The 20,507-nt window shown below is 37.0% G+C and overlaps 2 protein-coding genes across 3 annotated transcripts in view; one reads left to right on the forward strand and one right to left on the reverse strand.

Annotated features, from left to right (window-relative positions):
- Positions 1-15,238, forward strand: part of LOC142851304 (small ribosomal subunit protein eS6-like) — a 36,725-nt gene extending 21,487 nt beyond the window's left edge. The window contains 2 exon segments of the mRNA XM_075975179.1: positions 14,494-14,694; positions 14,697-15,238. Coding sequence (XP_075831294.1) covers positions 14,494-14,694; positions 14,697-15,238 — 743 coding nt within the window.
- The window catches only part of LOC142849530 (interferon-induced very large GTPase 1-like), an 88,516-nt gene that overhangs the window by 32,280 nt on the left and 35,729 nt on the right, over positions 1-20,507 (reverse strand). Inside the window, exon 1 of one of the 2 annotated variants that reach the window (XM_075971802.1) lies at positions 2,107-2,238. The exons of the other annotated variant lie outside the window; for it this stretch is intronic. The gene's annotated coding sequence lies outside the window, so the exon portion shown is untranslated. Of the gene's footprint in view, positions 1-2,106; positions 2,239-20,507 lie in introns of those variants that run through there. 2 annotated transcript variants of the gene reach the window in all.

A 20,507-nucleotide genomic window follows, 5' to 3' on the forward strand; every position in this document is an offset into this window, starting at 1 on the left:
ATTTAAAGGCTTTCTGAGAAAAAATTCAGTTTCTGTTTCTCAGGGTAAAAAAACAAGTCTTTTAGCATGGCCAAACCCTGCTGAGAGTTGGACCATCTCCCTAAAACATTGCCATCAGCACTGCCATTTTAGAGGCCCTGTCTTGGAACTGTAACATCTCTATACACTCATCCCAGTGCTAAAGCTGGATGGGACATGGATCATTTTAAACCCTCTTAAGACATTTGGAAGAACTTCTTTAAATAAAATGTATCAAACAAGTCTAGAGTTTTTCAAATAGGATTTAACCTTGGAAAGTGAGAGTAAGATGAAGAAGAAGATGATGAAGAAGAAGACAACTGACAATTACAACCACAACAACAGCAACAACTAAACCATGGCCTGGGGGTCATACAGTTTATAAGAATGTTCATTACTCAAATAAACACCTGGATTACCTGTGGTAAGAATAAACATTTCTAAAAATTGGATAAAGTATGAGTCTTATACTAGCTCTAACCCGACAAAATCATAGCATAGCAGGAGGAGTACTAGCTGAAGTGCCACTGGCATGTTATAGCATCTGGGGGAGGGAAACCAACTCCAGTTCAGGTCCCACTCCCAAGAGTAATTAGGTAACCCAAACTTGACTCAATGGGGAAAAGAAGAAGTAGAAGGAAGAGAAGACAGCACTTCAAAGTTAGTTGAATAGGGAATTAAGGACAGAGAACATGACCTGTGAAAAATTGAGATCTATAATATGATCAAAATACATTATGTTAAATTCTCAAGGAATTATTAAAAATATAAATTTTAGAGTTGGATTTGTAGCTCCACCTGAGAGTGATGCTTTTATTGCTTTGAGCTACTGATTTTCATAATTTATAATAACAGCTGAAAGAAACCAATATGCTTAACTAATACTCAACTAATGGGAAAGGCACTGGAGGTCAAGCCAAGGTCCTCAAGAATGCTAGGCCAGTAGTGAAACCTAAGCTTTTTTGTCAGTCGTTCCCTTCTCCTTTTCTGTTTTGCTTTTATTTAAAAATACTGCATTTTTGATTCAGGCAGACACAGACACCCCCCCCCCCCCCACGTTCAAACACAGGCCACATATTCCATGAGACCAGTTAGGCCATTCGCTTTCAACATCCCCACTCTCCAGCTTCTAATAGAAGTTAATCCTCCCAGGCTCCATGATTACTGTGTCCCAACCCCCAACTCAGGCAGATATTTCCTGTTCAAACACAGTCATGCCCACGAAAGGACTATGTAGGCCACTCACCCCAAGACCTTCTCCACTCCTGTTTCCCCCAGATTGAATCCTCAGGGTAATCCCTAGCCCAACAACAGAACACCAGGGGGAGCTTCTTCTCCCACCCCCATCCATGATTCTTGATGCTCTCACAGGCCAGTGACCTCTGTATACTCCTCCCCTTAGCTTCCAACAATCTCCTAAAATCCAGAGAGGAAACGAAAACCAAGGAAAAAAACACGTTCTATACAGCTGTAGCATAAGAAAAAGAATTAAAAACCAACGGTAAGAAGATGATAGAGTTCTGTATAAAGGAAATGAATAAATCCCTAAAGGAAAGTCAGGAAAACACAAACGAGCAATTGGACAAAATGAATGAATCTCTTAAAAAATGCCAAGAAACTATAAACAAACAATTAAAGGAAAAGAATAAAACTGTCCAAGACCTGAAAATGGAAATAGAAGCAATAAAGAAAGTCCAAACTGAGGGAATGCTGGAAATGAAAAATGAATGAACCTGGAACAGGAACTAACAGATGCTTTGCCAATAGAATACAAGATACAAAATAATCTCTCTCAGTCGTTGAACATACAATATAAGGAATAGATACTTGGTTAAAGAAAATATTAAATCTAGGAAAACACAACTTGCTATCATACAGAGGGGACCAATAGGTGAGTGACCAATCACTTGGCAGAACACCCACTTCTCTAAAATTTTCACAGTGAGGCAAAATCCCCGGCCCCTCTCCCAACTGCCTCGCTTTTCTAGCCAGCCACCAAGAGAGTTTCCTGCATGTAGGCTGCCCAAATACCCACCCCCATCCACCAGACCTCACAAGCTACAAGTTGAATCCTGTCCCCAAACTCACCTATTCTCCTGTAAGGTTGGTGGAACTCTGAAACACAGCTTGCTACAATACAGAGAGGACCAAGGAGTGAGTGACTAGCCATGCGACTAGACACCTCACATTCTAGGACCTACAATAGTAGGGCAAAACCCTGAGCCCCTATTCAACCCCTGCAGCTTATCTAGTCAGGAATCAAGAGAGTTTCCTGCAGGTAGGCTGCCACAATACCCACCACCATCCCCCCATCCCCCACCACAAGCTACAAGCTACATCCTGCCCCCAAACTTACTTCTCCTCCTGCAACCACAGTGGAACTCTAAAACACAGCTTTTTACAACATTGAAAGGACCAAAAGGTAAGTGACCAACTGCCTGGAGGGAACTCCACTCTCTAGGACCTTCATAGAGGGGCAAATCCTCAGGTGCCTCTCCCCACCTGCCTCAGCATATCTAGCCAGCCCACAGGCAGGAGAGTTTCCTGCTAAGAGGCCCAAAAGAGAGGGCCAAGAGAGGTACTCTAAAGCACAAGCTGTGACTGCACAGACTGAACCAAGAGAGCAAACTAGGAGAGAAGACCAAGAGAGCAGGCTAAAAGAGACCTCAGTGGCTCCCTGAGATACAGACATTGACAGTACAGAGTAGACCAAGAACAATTCCCAAAGACTCAGACAGCCACTACAAGGATTGGACCAAGACACAAAGACACTGCCAGCATCAACTGAAGGAAGAGATGGGTAGGCACCAATGCAAGAATTCATCCAACAACCTAAAAAGCAACATGGTAACACCAGAATCCAGTGATCACACAACTTGATGATCCTAATTCAGAAAAAGCAGAAGAAAATGGCTTTAAATATAACCTTATGAAGATGATGGAGACCTTTAAAGAGGAAATGAAAAACTCCCTTAGAGAAATGGAGGAAAAGACAAACAAAAAATTGGAAGAAATTAATAAATCTCTCAAAAAAACTCACGAAAACCAAGAAAAAACAATAAAACGGGTGAAGTAAATTGTTCAAGACACGAAGAGACAATAAAAAAATGCAAATAGAGGAATTCCGGATATGGAAAATTTGGGTGAATGAATAGGAACTACAGAGGCAAGTATAACCAACAGAATATAAGAGATAAAAGAAAGAATATCAGGTATTGAAGATACTATAGAGAAAATTGATTTATTGGTCAAAGAAATATTAAAGCTAACAAATTCTTAACACAAAACATCCAGGAAATCTGGTACAGCATGAAAAGATCAAACCTCAGAGTAACAGGAATAGGAGAAGAAATCTACCTCAACGACACAGAAAATATATTCAACAAAATCATTGAAAAATACTTTTCCAACCTAAAGAAGGATATTCCTATAAAGGTACAAGAAGTTTACAGAACACCAAATTGACTGGATCAAAAAAAATAGTTCCCTCACCATATAATAATCAAAATGTAAAACATACAGCATAAAGAAATATTATTAGCTGCAAATGAAAAAGTTCAAGTAACATATAAAGGTAGGCCTATCAGAATTAAACACTCAGCATCTCAATGGAAACCATGACAGCCAGAAAGTCCTGGGCAGATGTGCTGCAGACACTAAGAGACCACGTATGCAAGCCCAGACTACTATACACAGCAAAGCTTTCAATCACCATCGAAGAAGAAAACAAAATATTCCATGACAGGACCAGATTTAAACATTATGCGTCAGAAAACCCAGGCATACAGATAGTAAGTACTAGAAGGAAAACCCCAACCCAAGGAAGCTACATGCATCCACAAAAACCTAGGCAACAGATAACCTCCCACCAGCAAAATTCAAAGAAGAGAAGCCCACAACCATTATTACCAAAAAATAACAGGAATTTGCAACCACTGGTCATTAATATCTGTTAATATCAATGTACTCAACTCACCTATAAAAAGACACAAGCTAAGAGAATGGATATGAGAACAGGATCTAGACTTCTACTGTGTACAAGAAACACATCTGAATCTCAAGGATAGACATTTCCTCAGAGTAAAGGGTTGGGAAAAGGTTTACCAATCAAATGGACCTAAGAAACAAGGATGTGTAGCTATCCTAATATCTAACAAAATAGACTTCAAACTAAAATCAATCAGAAGAGATGGAGGACACTTTATACTGATAACAGGAACAACCCATCAGGAGGAAGTCTCAATCCTGAACATCTATGCCCCTAATACAAGAGCACTCTTACATGTAAATGAAATGTTACTAAAGCTTAAGTCACACATCAAACCCGACACACTAACAGTAGGAGACTTCAACTCTCCATTTAAGCTGAATAGACTGGTCAATCAGACAGAAACTTAACAGAGAAATAAGAGAATTAACAGATGTCATGGCTCAAACGGACTTAACAGACATCTATAGAACATTCCACCCAAACATAAGAGATTATACCTTCTTCTCAGAACCTCATGGAACCGTCTCTAAAACTGACCACATACTCAGTAACAAAGCAAACCTCCACAGATAAAAATAACCTTGGAGTAACCCCTTGTATCTTATCTAATCATCATGGTTTAAACTTAGAATTTAACATTCCTACTCTCAGAAAGTCTACAAAGTCATGGAAATTGAGCAGTAAAATTTTGAACTATCATCATGTCAATGAAGAAAGAAAGTCATGGAAATTGAGCAGTAAAATTTTGAACTATCATTATGTCAATGAAGAAAGAAAGAAATTAAAGGTTTCCTAGAATTCAATAAAAATGAAGGCACAACATACCAAAACCTATGGGACAGTATGAAATCAGTGCTAAGAGAAAAGTTCATAGCACTAATTGCCCACATAAAGGAAGTGGAGAATGCTCACACCAGTGACTTAAGAGCACACCTGAGAGCTCTGAAACAAAAATAAAATGCTAAATCTAAAAACATTCATGACACAAAGCATGTGGGAAATTTAGGACACTATAAAAAGATCAATCCTAAAAATAATGGGAAAAGAGAAAGGGAAAGGATCCCATTTCAAAAGCCCAGAAATATTTTCAGTAAAATCATAAAAGAAAATTTTCCTAACCCATACGAGGACATGCCTATTAAGATACAAGAAGCATATATAGATGTAGATATATAGATATAAGAAACATATATATATATATATATATATATATATATGTATGTATATGTATATATATATGACCAGAAAGAAAGCCACAACAAAAAAGACCAAGCAACATACAAAAGCTGACTTTTTATACCTAATTTCTCAATGAGACTCTAAAAACGAGGAATGATTGGACAAATGTTCCACAGATTCTAAGAGACTACAAAATCAAACCCAGACTATTATACTCAGAAAAACTTGCACTCACTGTAGATGGAGGGTCTCAGGTAGGGTTTTTATTGCTGCAACAAAAACAAGTTGGGGATGAAAGTGTTTATTCAGCTTACACTACCACATCAGTGTTCATCACCAAAGGAACTAAGGACAGGAAATCATGTAGGGCAGGTACCTGGAGGAAGGAGCTGATACAGAGGCCATGGAAGAGTGCTGCTTGCTGTCTTGTACCTCATGGCCTATTCAACCTGCTTTGTCGTAGAAACATGGACGAGCAGTCTAGGATTTCTACTACATACAATGGACTGGAAACTCCTTTATTGATCACTAATTTTTAAAATGCCTTACAGCTGTATATTATGGAAACAGTTTTTCTTGAAGCTTCTTACTATCTGATGACTTCAGCTTGTGTCAACCTGACATGAAAAAGACTATACATACAGAAAGACATGATAATCCATAATAAAGTCAAATGTAAACAAAATCTGTTTTTAAATCCTCCACTCCTGAAGGTTTCAGAAGGAAGTTTTCATCAAGGAGACTAACTACACCCATGAAAAGACAGAAAATCATTTCACATCAGTAAAACGAAAACAAGAGAAGAAACACACACACATACACACGTAGATGGAGCTGTGGGCAGGCCTGCTTTTTGTCCTACCCAGCTCCTGCATGGTTAGTTTAACACCAGAAATAACAACACACAAATTGTATTCTTTTAAACACTGCCTGGCCCATTAGCTCTACCCTCTTCTTGGCTAACTCCCATATCTTGACTAGCACATTTCTAATAATGTGTGGCTCACCGGGGAAGATTCAGCATGTCTGACCTGGTGGCTGGATCCATGGCATCTGACCAACTATGCTTTCTTTCTCCCAGAATTCTGTTCTGTCTACTCCACCTATCTAAATCCTGCCCTATCAAAAAGCCAAGACAGTTTCTTTATTAACAAATGAGAGTAACACATAGACAGATGACCCTCCTCCATCACACACACACACACACAGACAAAACAACAACAGCAAAATAATAGAAATTAACTATTATTGTTATTGATACATCTCAATATCTACAGTCTCAATTCACCCAATAAAAGGGCACAAACAGGATGGTTGTGAAAACAGAATCCATTCTTCTTCTGCATACAAGAAATGGCTTTCAGCATCAAAGAAAGACACTTCCTGAGGATAAAGGACTTGAAAATGATTTTCCAAGTAAGTGGAAATAAGAAGGAAGCTTGTGTAGCCTTGTTAATATATAGCAAAATAGAATTCAAACCAAAATTATGCAAAGGAGATGGAGAAGAACACTCCATACTCACCAAAGGAAATATCTGCCAAGGTGACACTTTGATTCTTAACATCTGTGACCCAAGCCCAGGCCACCCACTTTTGTAAAAGAAATGCTACTACAGATTAAGTCACATAATAACTCTCAAATTCTGATAGTGAGAGACGTTAATACCCCAGTATTACCAATGGACAGGTCATCCATAAAAAAACTAAACAAAGAAACCCTATAGCTAACAGACATTATAGAACAAATAAACCTAACCAATATCTATAGAATATTGTGCCCAAACACAAAAGAATACACCTTCTTCTAAGCACTTCCTGGATTTTTCTCTTAAATTGACAAAATACTCAGACACAAAGCAGGACTCAATAAATACAATACCTCCCTTCATCCTATCAGACCACCAGGGATTAAAGTTGGATTTCAACAACAAAAATATGGAGAACTTATAAACTCATGGAAATGAAACAACTCTCTATGGAATGAAACTGGATCAAGACAGAAATAAGAAAGAACTTAAAGACTTTCTAGATTTCAATGAAAATAATGCAGAACATACCCAAACTTACAGGGTACATTGAAATTAGTGTTAAGAGAAAAGTTTTTAGCACTAAGTGCTGACATAATGAAATTTGAGAGATCTCATACTTACAACTTAACAGCAAACCTGAAAGCTCTAAAACAAAAAGAAGTGGCATACCCAAGAAGAGCAGACAGAAAGAAATAATCAATTCAGGACTTAAATCAGTAAAATAGAATAAAATAACACTTCAAAGGATTAGTGAAACAAAAAGATTGTTCTTTAAGAAAATCAACAAGATAGTCAAAGCCTTATCTAAACCAAATAAAAGGCAAAGAAATACTACACAAATTAAAAAAAACAGAATTAAAGAATAGAACATAATAAGAGACACCAAGACAGTCCAAAGGATCCTTAGGTCATACTTTTAAAACATGTAGTTCACACAATTGGAAAATCCAAATTTTCCCCTTACTCTGCATCCTGTCCAGCATAAGCTATCATTGCTGATTTTGATCTTAGCCATTCTTACAGGTGTAAAATGGAATCTCATAGTAGTTTTGATTTGCATTTCCCTGATGCCTAAGGATGTTGAACATTTCCTTAAGTGTCTTTCAGCCATTAGAAATTCTTCTATTGAGAATTCTCTGTTTAGTTCTGTACCCTGCTCTTAATTGGATTATTTGATATTTTGATGTCTAATTACTTGAGTTCTTTATATATTTTGAAAATCAGTCCAATATCTGATGTGGGACTGATGAAGATCTTTTCCCATTTGATAGGCTGTCTTTTTGTCTTATTAATGGTGTGTTTTGCTTTACAGAAACTTCCAGTTTCAGGGGGTCCCATTTATTTATGGTTGCTCTCAGTGTCTGTGCTACTGGTCTTATATTCAGAAAGTGGTCTCCTGTGCCCATGCATTGAAGTCTACTTCCCACATTTTTCTGTCATGTTCAATGTGGTCAGACTTATATTGAGGTCTTTAATCCATTTGAACTATAGTTTTGTGTATGGATATAGGCATGAATCTATTTGCATTCTTCTACATGCTGATATCCCAGTTATGCAAGCGCCATTTTTGAAGATGCTTTCTTTTATCTATTGTGTAATTTTAGCTTCTTTGTCAAAAATCAGGTGTTCAGAGGTATGTGGATTAATATCCAATTCTTTGATTAGAATCCATTGATCAACCTCTCTGTTTTTATGCCAATGCCAAGCTGTTTTCATTACTGTAGCTCTATAATAGAACTTGATATCAGCGGTGGTGATGCCTCTGGAAATTCCTTTATTATACAGGATTGTGTTGGCTATCCTGGGTTTTTTTGTTTTTCCATATGGAGGTCATTATTTTTCTTTCAAGGTTTGTGAAAAATTGTGTTGGGATTTTGATGGGGATTGCATTGAATCTAAATATTATTTTAGGTGGGATTGCCATTTTTATTATGTTGATCCTACCTTTTCAAGAGCATGGAAGATCTTTCAATTTTCTGTTATCTTCTTCAGTTTCTTTCTTCAAAAACTTAAAGTTCTTGTTTAACAGGTCTTTCTCTTCCTTGGTTAGTATTACCCCAAGGTATTTTATGTTACTTTCAGTTAATGTGAAGGGCAATGTTTCTCTAATTTCTTTCTCAGTCCATTTAGCATTTGTATACAGGAGGGCTACTAATTTATTTTGAGTTGATCTAGTATCCTGCTGCATTACTGAAGGTGTACTAGTTCCTGGTAAAATTCTCGGTCATGTATGTATATTATCATATCATCTGTGAATAGCAAAACTTTGACTTCTTCCTTTCCAATTTGCATCCCCTTGATCTTTCATTGTCTTATTGCTCTAGCTATAACTTCAAGAATTTTGATGAATAGATATGGTGAGAGAGGACAGCCTTTTGTTGTTCCTGATTTTAGTGGTATCACTTTGGGTTTCTGTGCATTTAATTTAATGTTGGCTGTTGGCTTGCTGTATATTATTTTTATTATGTTTAGATATGTTCCTTGTAGCCCTGATCTCTCCAAGACCTTTATCATGAAGGGGTGTTGGATTTTGTCGAATGCTTTCTCATCATCTAACGAGCTGATCATATGGTTTTTATCTTTCACTTTATTAATATGGATTACATTGATATATTTTCATATATTGAACTATCCCTGCATGTCCGGGTTGATGATTATTCTTTTGATGTGTTCTTTGATTCAGTTTGCCTGTATTTTATTGAGTATTTTTACATCAGTTTTTATGAAGGAGATTCGTCTGTAATTCACTTTCTTGGTTGAGTCTTTATGTGGTTTTGGTATCAGGATAACTTCAACCTCATAGAAAGAATTTGTCAATGTTCCTTCATTCTATTCATTCTATTATGTGGAACAATCTTAGCAGCATAGGAATTAGTTCTTCTTTGAAGTTCTGGCACAATTTTGGGCTAAAACCTTTGGGCCCTGGGCTTTTTTGTTGGTAGGCTTTTGATGATAGCTTCTATTTCCTTGAAGTTTATAGGCTTATTTAAATTTTCACCTGTTCTTGATTTTTGATATGTGAAAACCTATCCAGAAAATTGTCCATTTTTTTTACATTTTTCCAATTTTATGGAATACAGGTTTTTGTAGTATGACCTAATGATTCTCTGGATTTCCTCAGTATCGGTTGTTATGTTCCCCTTTTCATTTCTGATTTTGTTAATTTGGATGTTCTCTCTCTGCTTATGGATTAGTTTAGATAACAGTTTGTCTCTTTTGTTGTTTTTTCAAAGAACCAGCTCTTTGTTTCATCATTGTATTGTATTGTATCTTATGATTATTCTTTAGAACTCTTTGTCTGGGATTTTATCGAATATACTCTCATTGCCATAGGTTTTTATGGAATTCATTATATTTTTTAGAATGTCTATAGACTGTAATTTTTTATGTCTTGATTTCAAGTTTCTTTGGAAATTTCATCTCTAGAATTAGTGACTTGCATTTGCATATCAAAATTATCCATTTGTTTTTAGTTTTAGTTTTACAGTGTCCAAGCATGACTAGGATAGGTTGAAGAATATAATTAAGAGCACTATTCTTTGACTATTTAAGAATAAATGTGCATAAATGTGGTTATTTAGAAAAATTAAAACTTTACCATTTTGTTCCAAAATAGTCATATAACTGAAGAGATGAGGGAAGGGAAGGGTCTAGAGGTAGGAGGCCATAAGACATAGAAGCAGAGGTAGGTACAGCAGGCAGAGAAGTTACACAAAGAAACACCATCTGAACAGTCCTCAATCCAAGTCTCACTTTCTACCTATGTTAGATAATGGTCACCCCCTAACTTCCACACACTAAATTAAATTGTATTTTGTGGGGTGACTTTATGTGTGTTTCTGATATTAAATTACATTTTGTACAGCTGAAATGAGATTATTTCAATATGTGTGCATACTGTTTAATTTATTAAAATTTCCAGTTTGCCTTGCAAAATAATACTAGGTAACGAGATAAAAGACCACTTTTCCCTCTCATTCTACTGAAGTTAAAATCTCCTTGAATTGAAAAAAAAAGGACTATAGTGGTATATTATTTGTGTTTTAATAAACAAATTTTGTCAGAAGATCAATGCAAAGTAGCCACATGAGTCAGCCATACATGTCAGGCAGTTGTTACATACACCTTTAAATCCAATGTCCACACTAGTTACCCACAGAAGCCAGGTAGTGATGGTACACACCTTTAATCACAGATTTTATGAGGAAACAGTTACCCTGATATCTAAACCACATAAAGACCTAACAAAGAAAAAGAATGACAGACCAATTTCTCTTATGAACATACATGTAAAAATGCTCTGTATAATACTTGCAAACCAAATTCAGTAACATATCATCCACCATGGTCATCTGGATACATCTTAGAAGTGCAAGGATGGGTCAACAACTGAAGGAGGGCAAGGGGTGACAAACTAAATAGGAAGATGTTGAAAGTTTATTGCAGATGATACTTAGTTTACATAAGTGACCCCAAAAAATACATCAAGGAAATTCTACAGCTGATAAACATTTTCAGGAATGTATCTGGATACAAAATTAAACCACAAACATCAGTAGTCCTCTATATCCAAATGACAAACAAACTGAGAATGAATCCAGGATAACAACATCTTTTACAATAGTCTCAAATCATATAAAGTATCTTAAGGTAACTCTAACCAATTAAATAAAAGTTGTATATGATAAAAACTTTAAAATATTGGAGAAAATAGCTGAAGAAGATACTTGAAGATGGAAAGATCTCACATGTTCTCGGATTGATAGGATTAAAATATTAATCATGGCCATTCTACTAAAAGCAATTTACAGATTCAAGACAATCCCCATCAGAACACAATTCTTCACAGACCTTGAAAGGAAAAACTTTAGGAAGCATCACTAAACACTATTCCCAATTTCAACGTGTACTACAACACCATAATAATTTTAAAATACATAATGGAATTAGCATAAAAACAGATATGCTGATAAGGGAGTTGAATTGAAGACAGATATAAATTTATACAGCTACTGATACCTGATTTTTAGTAAAGAAGATAGGAACACACACTGGAAAATAATACCATATTCTTCAAATGGTGGTGATCAAACTGGTTGAATGCATGCAAAATAATCTAAATAAATCCATGCTTATCACCTTGCACAAAACTCAACTTTAAGTGGCTCAAATATCTCAATATAAAACCAGATATACTCAACCCAATAGAAGATAAGTGGGAAATAGCCTTGAATCCATTGGCACAGAAGACAACTTCCTGAACAGAAAACCATTGTAATAGGCAGTAAGATCAATAAGTAATAAATAAGACCTCATGAAACTGAAAAGCTTCTACAAGGCAAAGGACACTGTAATTCTGACAGGGCAGCAGCCTACAGAATGGGAAAATACTTTCACCAACTACACATCTGAAAGATAGAGGATTAATATCCAAAATATATTTAGAATTCAAGAAACTAGATATTAAGAAATCAAACAACTCAAGTAAAATTGGGATATAGTTCTAAATTGAGAATTCTCAATAAATAAAAATCAAATAGGTGAGTAACACTTAGGTGTTCAGTATGCTTAGTCATCAGGGTAATGAAAAGCACAACCACTCTTAGGTATAAACCCAAGCTCTATCTACTACAAGGAAACTTGCTCAGTCATATTCATTGCTGCTTTATACATAATAGCTAGAAACTGGAAACTGGATGTTTGGCAATAGAAAAATGAGTAAAGAAAATTAGGAGACATTTACATGTTGGAGTATCACTCAGCCATTAAAAATTGACATCACAAAATTTGCAGGCAAATAGGAGGAACTAGAAAAATCACACTGAGTAAGATATCCCAGACCCAGAGAGAAAACTATGGTATGCATTGACTTATATTTGGATATTGGTTGTTAAATCAATGATAACCAAACTACAATTCATTGCACCACTGAGAGTAAGGATAAATGGTACAGATAGATCTTGTTTGAAAAGAGACAGAGTAGCTACTTCTGGATAGATGTGCTTGGGAACTAGAACAGAAGAAACAAGCTGGAAGAAGGAGAGAAGCAAATGAAGGACAGTATAGGGGAAAAGACAACAAAAAATTAATGGTCATTTGAGAGATAGTATGGAAACCCAAGAAAGTAGAAGTTTCTAAAATATGTATTTACATGAAGGTGACATAAATGAAATTGCACAATAATGAGGGAGACAAAGTCCCAACTAGATATCTCTTGTCACCAAAAAAAAAAAAGAAAGAAAAGAAAAGAAAACCTCCTAGTACTAGAATTAGATGATATCTAATTGAATTGTTGGGCAAAGGAGGAGTACCATGGGAATCCCCAAACAACCCAAGCTGTTTCCAAGACTCTAAATTATTCTCCACAAACTGACAGCAATGTTGCCTTGCTAAGACAACCCCGACACAACTCGTTGAATGTGGAAAAGTAAAGCTGCTGCCTACATGAGCCTTCAACACCACATTCTAGTGTCTTTGGTATAGGAAGGTAATTGGCAAGCTACCATGTATGACCACAAACCCTTTGAACCCAGTGATGACAAGCCATATGCACTTTATAGTCAATTTAATGTCTTTATTTCAGGGATCTGGGATTATATTCAAATATTTAGAGATCTAGGTAGGGTTCAGAATGTCCAGAACAAGTAGTTTATGAAGGCAAGACTATGTCATGGCATCTCTCTCATCAGTTTCGTGGGAAGTGATGGGTAGGCTTCACATATGGCAGTAGCTAGGATAAGCTGTTAGCTGTAGGAGGTTATGCACAAGCAGGCTAGGACATACTAAACTTTAGTTCAAACAAAAAGTTGGGTAATTTTCCATGGGATTCTCAATCAGGAAGATCAAATTCTAGTTAAACTTTAAATGGTTTCCAAAATAATGCAAGATGGAGGAAACTTTTCATTATCTTGCCCTGGCCCACAGGGACCTAGTATAAAACTAAATATTGCTAGTCTAAAAAAATGTAGTAATAAAATGCTTTGAAATGGCATGTTGTTATATTCATAGATCAGTGCCTTCCTTAGCAATCACCATAGAAGCTTCCTCCTGCTAAAGATGGGAACAAATACAGAAAACATCAACCAGCCATTATTCAGAGGGCAAGATCTTGGATCATTCAGCCTTGACATGTCTCCTTCAAAGTCCTCTGCTAAGGGCTCTAGAAGCACCATGAAAGTGGAATCAGAAAGACTGTAAAAGTCAGAAGTAATGTAAGACACCAAAAAAAAAAAAAACCCAAACAAACAAACAAAAAAAAAAACACAAGAACTTGTAAACTAACATAGCCAAAGCTCAGGCATTATCTTTTGAGTAGATATTATGGTTCCAGTTCAGTGTTTTTATGGGATTTCTGGGTATGTTAACAGTGGGTCTTTAATTGTTGTGCCAAATCCTGGGCACTTTTTATTCTCTTGGTCTGTCCTGTCCAAATCTGAAGTAATAGCTTCTATTTTATTTTAGTATATTTTATTTTGTTATTATTATTCGTTAGAAGTCTATTCTTTTCTAATGAGATACAGGAAGGAATGAACCCAGATGGTATGGAAAATGAAAAGGAACTGTCTCACCTCTCTCTCTCTCTCTCTCTCTCTCTCTCTCTCTCTCTCTTTCTCTCTATCTCTCTCTCTCTGCACATGTGTGTTTATGTGTGTTGTGGGTCCTGTAATCAGGGCATATTATGTGAAAAGACTCTATTTTCAATAAAATGAAAAAATAAATGTATAAAATTTAATTTTAAAGATTAGAATTTTTGCTCTTTTTCTTGGCACGTCCTAGGTGGTCGGCTGTGCGAAGATGAAGCTAAAATCTCCTTCTCTGCCACCAGCTGCCAGAAACTCATCGAAGTGGATGATGAACGCAATCTTCGGGAGTTCTATGAGAAACGTATGGCCATGGAAGTGGCTGCCGATGCCCTGGATGAAGAGTGGAAGGGTTACGTAGTCCGAATCAGTGGCGGCAATGACAAACAAGGTTTGCCCTGACCCATGGCAGAGTGTGCCTGCTGTTGAGTAAGGGGCATTCTTGTTATAGACCAAGGAGAACTGGAGAGAGGAAGCACAAGTCTGTCCAAGGATGCATTGTGGATTCCAATCTGAGTGTTCTCAACTTGGTTATTGTAAAAAAAGGAAAAAAGGATATTCCTGGACTGATAGATACTACTGTGCCTCATCGGTCGGGACCTAAAAGAGCAAGCAGAATCCGAAAGCTTTTTAATCTTTCTAAAGAAGATGATGTCCGCCAGTACGTTGTCAGAAAGCCTTTAAACAAAGAAGGTAAGAAGCCCAGGACCAAGGCACTCAAGATTCAGCGTCTTGTGACTCCACGTGTCCTGCAACACAAACGCCGGTGTGTTGCTCTGAAGAAGCAACGAACAAAGAAAATCAAGGAGGAGGGTGCAGAATATGCTAAACTTTTGGCCAAGAGAATGAAGGAAGCCAAAGAAAAATGCCAGAAACAGATTGCCAAGAGGCGAAGGCTGTCCTCGTTGCGAGCTTCTACTTCTGAGTCCAGTCAAAAATAAGTCTATAAGGGTAACAAATAAATGATCAGACCTTGAAAAAAAAGCTTAGAATTTTCATTGGCTCTGAAATCAATGCAAACATACTTAAATTTATGGTTCAAAACCGAGTTTTGCAAATCATGAATAAGTAGTAGTTCTCTATTCATTTAGATGCTTTTTCATTTCTCTTTGCACTGTCTTACAGTAGAACAAAGTCCAAAAACAGCCTCATTCATATCGTTATTCTATGGCAAAACTGTCCTAAAATATCAGAAAGAAAAGATAGTGTTTTCAGTAAATGGTGCCTGAAACAATAGGTAGGTGTAATGAACAATAAGAGGATCCTCATTTATCATCTTGTACAAAGGCAAATATTAAATAAAAGTAGATCACAGACCCTTTTTGTGCAAAGAATTATGATTTCTTAGAAAATCATGCCAAAAAAGGAGAGATGCTTAATAAACTAATTCATTAATTGGTTGATTAAAACTAAACAATGAAATCATGAGATTTAAATAGATGTAAAGAACTAAATAAGTTTCATTAAAACATGAAAATTGTTACAGTGAGAACATCAGCTAAGAAAAGGAAATTTCCAGATACAGATCAAGAAAAGTTTTTCATGAATTTGTCTAGCCAAAGACTTAAAATACATAAAAGAAATCTGGAATAAACAAAATAGAATAACAGCCAAAGAGAAAACAGATATAATATTTGAAAATAAATTTCATGAGAAAAGGTATGTTAAAATAATAAGAACATGAAAATGTATTCAACATGGCCCCAAAATGATGCAAATTCAAACACAATTGATGATCATATCAAGTTTACTCAAACAACTAGCAGTGTAAGCGATGACCACGGCACATGACCAATTCACATACACTGTGAGGATGAAAAACGTTTCAGTTACTTCAGAAAACACGTCTCTATTTGAAGGTAAACTTCTGTAGTCAGAGACTGCTTGTTCATTCGCAGCTGCCCAGACTCAATATAACCACACAGAAGCTGTATTAATTAAATCATTGCTTGTCTTATTACCACAGGCTTCTTATTAACTAACTCTTACACCATAAATTAACCCATTTCTATTATTCTATGTATTGCCACAAGGCTTGTGGTTTACCTGTAATGTTCTGGCATCTGTCTCCTCCAACTGCTACATGATGTCTTGCTGACTGCCTACTCTCTCTATATATCGTATTTCCTGCCTGGCTATATTGTGCCCTGCTAAAGGCCTGAAGCAACTTCTTAATTAACCAATCATAATAAAATATATTCACAGCATATAAAGGGAAATTCTACATCAAATGTCCATTTACCATGTCATCCTAGATAAACCCTCGATATGTTTATACATGATAGCTACATATTCAAGATCAAAAGCCTAGATCACAAGATATTTTGTAGACAGAAGAAAATAAATTACTAGGAAGATTTTAATTTATTCAAGTTTCTTTTGAGAAAAGGTGTTCAGCCTCGTTCTTTGTCTCTCTATTCATAACAGTTATGAAATAGAAATATTGTAACTATCCTTCAACCAATAAATAGATGATGAAAATGTCATACATATACACTATGGGATGCTATTGAGCTAAAGAAAAATGAAACCATGAAATTTGTAGGTAAATTAATAGAACTAGAAAAGATCATATTGAATGAGGTGATCCTGACTCAGAAAGACAATGTCACATGTTCTTTCCCATGTGAGGCTCCTAGATCCAAATCTTCAGATGTGAGAAATATCCTGGAGTAACTACAGAAACTCAGATATTAAAATAGATCTATTGTCACGAAAAGGGTCTGGTGAGCAGCAGAGTCGGGGAACAGCAAGGTAAATATGGTCTGATCAGGTAAATAGATAAGGGCTCTTGATGGATGGGGAAAGAAGGAAACACGGAAGAGAAAGGGGGTGACAAAGGGGAATAGCAGTGTACAAATGATTTCATAGGAGAAATGGGGAAATGGAGGGTTTTCTAGAAAGGGAAAAGGAGGTAAATACAGAAGTAAGAGAGAGGGGTAAAATAGCAGTAATGACGTCTGTAAATGTCATAAAGAATCATACTACTCACTATCGAAGAAAAACCCTAAAGTATATAAGTATATGTAATTCTTGTCATATATATGACAAGAATTACATATATATATATGTATATATATATGTATATATATATATATATATATATATATAGTTTTAATAGACTTTTCTCACCTGCACTGATAATGTTCTCTTCAAAAGTCAAAAACCACATAACAAAATCCCCAGAACCAAGCAGAAATGTTGTCTTTTGACCTGTTGGACAAAGTTATCCATGAGACTTTCAAACATACAGCCTACTGCTATTCCCTTGCTTTCCTCCCTGAGTGAGATGAAGTCACCCAAATTTAAATCATTATTACTGAACATACATACCATGCACTTAAGAAACAGGGCCCACCTGGCCCATATCTGGAACTGTCATGAAGGTACCCTTCCTGAGGACTAGTTTTCATGGTATCAGAAGTCATAATGAAGGCTTCCAAAGGAAGGAGGCAACCAATTGTCCTACCCACTTGTGATATTCATGGACCACATTAACAAGCAGCATAGTACAATAACCATGAGTGTGGTAGTGACATACATACCTGGGCAGTAATCACAGATCTCTAATTGAACTTAAGATCTATGCAACAAGAGGGAAACCTTGACCGGTACTAGAAATCTAGCTAACAATTCAGTGCTGGTAACGTCATGCTTATTTGAAAAGAATCCACAACCACTACTTTACTCAACCAGTTTAATACCTAGAAACAATTTCAACATTTTCCCATATTCCAACAGCCAATGTCTTCCTCACCCCTCATTAAGGAACTTTCTCTTTGCATCAGATAAAAATCAACACAGAAATCCACTATCAATCAAGATGCAAAGTTGTGGAGTCCAGTCCTGATGTATACATCTACAAAACATTCCCAAACCTGAGTCTCAAAGAACTTTGTAGAAGGAGAGTTAGAAAGATTATAAGACCTGGGAGTTCAGAGTTTGCTATGACATTGTTTCTCCCCAAAATGTCAAAAGCTATACTCATAAATTCACACCAATATGACTGCCTAAGCATGAGTTAAGAATGAAACCAATAGGCATACCAAAATGGGCAAGGAAAAGTTGAAGAGGCCTTAGCCCTACATGAAGAGTTATAGGCAAATAAGGAAGAGAGAGAGAGAGAGAGAGAGAGAGAGAGAGAGAGAGAGAGAGAGAGAGAGAGAGAGAGAGAGAGAGAATATTTTTCTATGGAAGAATACACCAATGGTCAGGATCCCAGAAACTGCAACCTTGACTCCTATGAGGAAGCACTGGCTCCAGCCCTAGACTGGCTTTGCCAACTCCACTCCTGAACAAGGATACAGAACTGAAGTTCCCTTTCTCCTTGCTGGAGCAAAGATGAACAGAATGCTCCTGTTGTTTCTTCATTGTAGACCTGAAAACATCAGGCTATAGTATTCCCACCTCCTTCCTTTCTGGATGAGTAGTGTGAACAGCTATGAGAAAGGGAGATAAGAGAGGTAGCAAGAAATTTCAATCCAGCTACTGAACACTGAGACTTGGATGTTCTCATATATGCACTTACTACAAACTCTCGAACAATTTTATAATTGTCACAAACACAAACACACACACACACACTCAGAGAGAGAGAGAGAGAGAGAGAGAGAGAGAGAGAGAGAGAGAATCCAAGGAGTGTGGGAATCTCTGTCAGTCTTTCCCAGGGATATATTGTAACTAGACATAGACCGAATATGAGGGGAAAGCCAAGCACCAATGCCAAGCCCCAACAATGCTAATGAAAGTTAGGTGAGGCTGCACTGTCTACACTGCCCCTGGCAGGAATGTACGCTGAGTGTGTGAACTCTCCTCAACCCCACCGCACTGCTGTGTGCCTGCCTATCTGCTCTCATAGATCTCTTTCCTAAGCAACAGTCTGCCTCGGTTTCCTCTTTTCATAAAGCTCTGAGCCTGGGAGAAGACTTGTGGAGGGAGATTGTTCCTTGGGGCTACCTCTATCCTTGCTGTGCTTCCTCCACCACAAGAACTGTCTCTATGCACCATTATGGTGAGGGAAGTTAGTTCGCCAGTAGCTCTGTCTTCTACCCTGAGATCCTTCACTGAGGCACAAGAAAAGACATTCTAGGGATATGTACAAGGCCCAAGAGAGTGGGATTACAAATGAAAGAAGTTTACAGATGGATGAGAAACCCAAAGGTGAAGACAGAATGATATATCTGTACAAAGGAAATCCATCAGAACTAGGGTTTGGAAGAGGATTTTGGTGGTGGTGGTGGGGAACTGGATACCTTTTTCTACAAGGTAGTTAGAAGAGAAAGGAGCATTTATCTGAGTAATTGTTGCTTGCAATGGACTCTGAGTTTGTAAGTGAAAGGCCCTCACCCAGTTGGGTGCAGGCCCAAGAAGGAGAAGTCCCATGACTCAATTAACCAGCCCAGAAGATGCAAGAAGCAAGGTTATTGCTCTATTACAATAACGCCACCGGGTGTCTCTAGTCTCCAAAGAGGTAGAGCACACCGAACAGCAATTCCAGCAACTTTTTATAGGCAAAAACCACAACATTATAATAATGGGTATAAGGTACAGAACAATGGGATACAACATTTAGCATTTTGGATCAATTTTAGGCCATAGCTATTTCTTTTTTCTATTTCCCAGAAATACAATAAAACCCCAAACCCTGTCCTGGAAAGTCCCCAAGCCCTATCATGGGTGCTAGGTGTCTCTTTGCAGGTTGGTGGTAGGGTACTGTGGTCAGGGTGCGAGTTTCCTGGCAGGCAGGTGGTGCAGGGTACTGTGGTCAGGGCTATTTTGCAAGTTTTGTACTATTCCATTGCTAATTACCATCAAAAAGCAAGCAGGCTTTTTGAGTTAGGTCTTATTTGAGTTGGGGGTCTCACAATAAGTAAATTAAATGTTCTCCAATTTAGACTATGGTTAAATTGGAAGAAAACTTTAAGAAATTATAACAAATAGGAAGTTGAAATACTCCATAAAACTTCAAGCAATCCTTATGAGAATAATATTTTTAAATACATTCTTTTGAAATGTGTGGATGAAGACATTTGGTTTGAATGTAAGAAGATTTTCCCTCCACACTTACTTTAGAAGATGAATTCAGATATTTGTCCATAAGACAGATAACCACTTTCTATGGAAAGAGTATAGTTTACCAGGGAGTAAGGAAGGAACTTGACTGTCAGCAGAGATTGCTGCTTCTTGCTTCTTAGCAGCATTTGGTCTGGT

Source organism: Microtus pennsylvanicus, chromosome 5 (genome assembly GCF_037038515.1).
Source record: "Microtus pennsylvanicus isolate mMicPen1 chromosome 5, mMicPen1.hap1, whole genome shotgun sequence".
Taxonomy (NCBI): domain Eukaryota; kingdom Metazoa; phylum Chordata; class Mammalia; order Rodentia; family Cricetidae; genus Microtus; species Microtus pennsylvanicus.